The 2668-nt window shown below is 57.6% G+C and overlaps 2 protein-coding genes across 2 annotated transcripts in view; both read right to left on the minus strand.

Moving 5' to 3' along the window:
* Positions 1-226, minus strand: part of IGLL1 (immunoglobulin lambda like polypeptide 1) — an 11097-nt gene extending 10871 nt beyond the window's left edge. Inside the window, exon 1 of the mRNA XM_017813942.1 lies at positions 141-226. Within this exon, the coding sequence (XP_017669431.1) occupies positions 141-186 (46 nt within the window). The 5' untranslated portion in view covers positions 187-226. The remainder of the gene's footprint in view (positions 1-140) is intronic.
* Positions 1-2668, minus strand: part of VPREB3 (pre-B lymphocyte 3) — a 17677-nt gene that overhangs the window by 1946 nt on the left and 13063 nt on the right. The gene's annotated exons all lie outside the window — the stretch shown is intronic.

The following is a 2668-nucleotide window of genomic DNA, read 5'->3' on the forward strand; positions in this document are numbered from 1 at the left end:
GGGAACCTGAAAAGGGAGAGGAGAGAGAAGAGAAGACAGGGGTCAGTCAAAGCCCCAGGAGCACAATCCTCCCTGGGCAGAGGGACAGAACCCCTGTGCCTAAAGGCCCCATTGGGGCACAGCAAGTCTGGCCTTGGCACCTGAGGTGTGGGCGAGCACCGCGAGGAGGAGAGGGACCCAGGCCATGGTGTGATCCCACCAGCTCCACGTCCCTGCAATGATGGGGCTGTGTTGTGGACCCTGACTTCCTTTTAAGCCCCCACCTGCCCAGCCACAGCCCCTCCCTGGATATGTGGCCGTCAGTGTTCCCTGGAGCTCTTGCCTCAGTGCTTCACCTGCCCACTGCAGGCTCCTCTGGCCCACCAAAAGGCAGCACAATCACTCTGGGCTGCCTGCTCCTTCCCCAACTCAGCTGCTGAGCTCTGAGCTCAGCCAAGGACCACCCAGTCCGTGTTCCTGCCCAGTAGGACCATGGCCTGGCTGCACCAGGAACTCCTGTGTACAGACAGGGCTGATAACAGCACCGTAATCACTCCAGGCCACCTGCTTCCCAGGCCACTCAGCTGGGAAAGACACATTCTGCTGCACACCAAGGCACTACAAGCGGGTGTCTCTCAGGAGCCACAAGACTACAACGCCCTCAGTCCTGGTATCTGGGCAAAGACCCCTCAGTCTTTGCCAAGATCCATGTCAAGGGATGGCAGGAACACTTTTCTACCCCACCTTGTCCATGCACCCTCTGCAGCCACCTCCTCCCTGCCTGTGACCCTGGCCTCACCCACCCCCAAGCACCTCTGCAGCAGCACAGCTCCTTCAGCCACTCCCCTTCCCAGGCAGGGGCTTGTCTGCAGGGTTCTGCTCCTGCAGCTGGCCCAGCCCATTGCCCACAGAGCACACACTGCCCCCAGCACACCCCTCTGCAGGCACTGCTCCGGCACCGCTCCTAACCTTGGGATGGGCATAGGCCTGGAGCTCTAAGGGGTGTCCAACCTGGGACATCAGGGACAGCCACTTTCAGCACAGGGCAGCAAGGGCAGGGCCATTATGGGGACCTGCCCCACCATCAAATAGGAACAGCAGAGACTCCTGACTGAGGTCTGCAATGGCAGGAGATTTCAGTATCATTTCGCCATTGCTCCATGTGACTGTGGAATCACTGCTGCTGTCCCAGCTACCACAGAAATAGACAGCCTCGTCCTTGGCTTGGACCCCAGTGATGGTTAATGTGGCTGTCGAGTCGGACTTGGATCCGGAGAATCGCGAAGGGATGTCTCGCATCATCCCAGTAGATCACAGTGACAGGGGCACTGCCAGGGACCTTCTGCTGGTACCAGCCATAATAGCCGTAGCTGCTCCCAGAGCAGGTGATCTTGATGGTTTCTCCCACCTTGGCTGACAATGAGGACGGCTGACTCAGTGGTGCTGCCTGGACCAGGGAACCTGGAAAAGGAGAGGAGAGAAAAGAGAGGCTCAGCCACTGCCACAGGAGGACAGACCTGCCCAGAGAAGGTTATAGTGAATGCAATAGTGGGAAGAGGGCAGACAAGGACAAGGTCACTGGCACATTTGAGGAGCAGAGCTCAGCCCAGTGTATCCCACCACAGAGGCAGCAGCGGGACAATATGGTCATCAGTAATAAGAGGCAGTGGGTTGGGGGACAAAGCCACACTGTGAGTTTTGCATAGACCAGGACGATGGTCTACAGACACAAAGTGAGCTCCAGGGTTCTAGGAAACAAAAGTGGGGACATTCACAGCCATGGTTGTACAGAGGAAACCAAAATCTACACTAGCCCCACATTCACCACTCTGCTTGGCCATGAGAAGGAAAGAAAACCTCCATTTTTAACTCTTTTGTACCTCATTTCCACATCTCTCTGTGTCACAATACCAGCATAAGCGCTGTTGTTCCAGCCACCACAGAAATAGACAGCCTCGTCCTCGGCTTGGACCCCAGTGATGGTTAATGTGCCCGTGGAGCTGGACAAGGATCCGGAGAATCCCGAAGGGATGTCCGAGGGTCTGTTGCTATTAACATAGATCACAGTGACAGGGGCACTGCCAGGGACCTTCTGCTGGTACCAGTCAGCATTAGGCCAGCTACTGCTAAGGCCAGGGCAGGTGATCTTGATGGTGTCTCCCACCTTGTGAGACAATGAGGACGACTGAGTCAGCGCTGCCTGGACCAGGGAACCTGAAAAGGGAGAGGAGAGAGAAGAAAAGACAGGGGTCAGTCAAAGCCCCAGGAGCACAGCCCTCCCTGGGCAGAGGGACAGGACCCCTGTGCCCAAAGGCCCCATCCAGGCACGGAGAGTCCACTCATGGCACCTGAGGTGTGGGCAAGCACCACAAGGAGGAGAGGGACCCAGGCCATGGTGTGATCCCACCAGCTCCACGTCCCCATGATGATGAGACAGTGCTGTGAACCCTGACACACATTTAGAGTCTCCACCTGCCCAGGCAGAGCCCCTCTCTGGATATGTGGCCATCAGTGTTCCCTGGAGCTCTTGCCCCAGTGCTCCCCCTGCCCACTGCAGGCTCCTCTGGGGACACATCCACCCGCCCTGCAGCACCCAAGTCTGCTTGGTGCTTCCTGGTCCCCGGGTGCCCACGCTACCTGTGCACTGATCAGCAGCAGTGACAGAGGAGCTGGGCAAACCAGGTCCTGC

Source organism: Lepidothrix coronata, unplaced genomic scaffold, assembly GCF_001604755.1.
Source record: "Lepidothrix coronata isolate B3197 unplaced genomic scaffold, Lepidothrix_coronata-1.0 Scaffold44, whole genome shotgun sequence".
Classification (NCBI taxonomy): domain Eukaryota; kingdom Metazoa; phylum Chordata; class Aves; order Passeriformes; family Pipridae; genus Lepidothrix; species Lepidothrix coronata.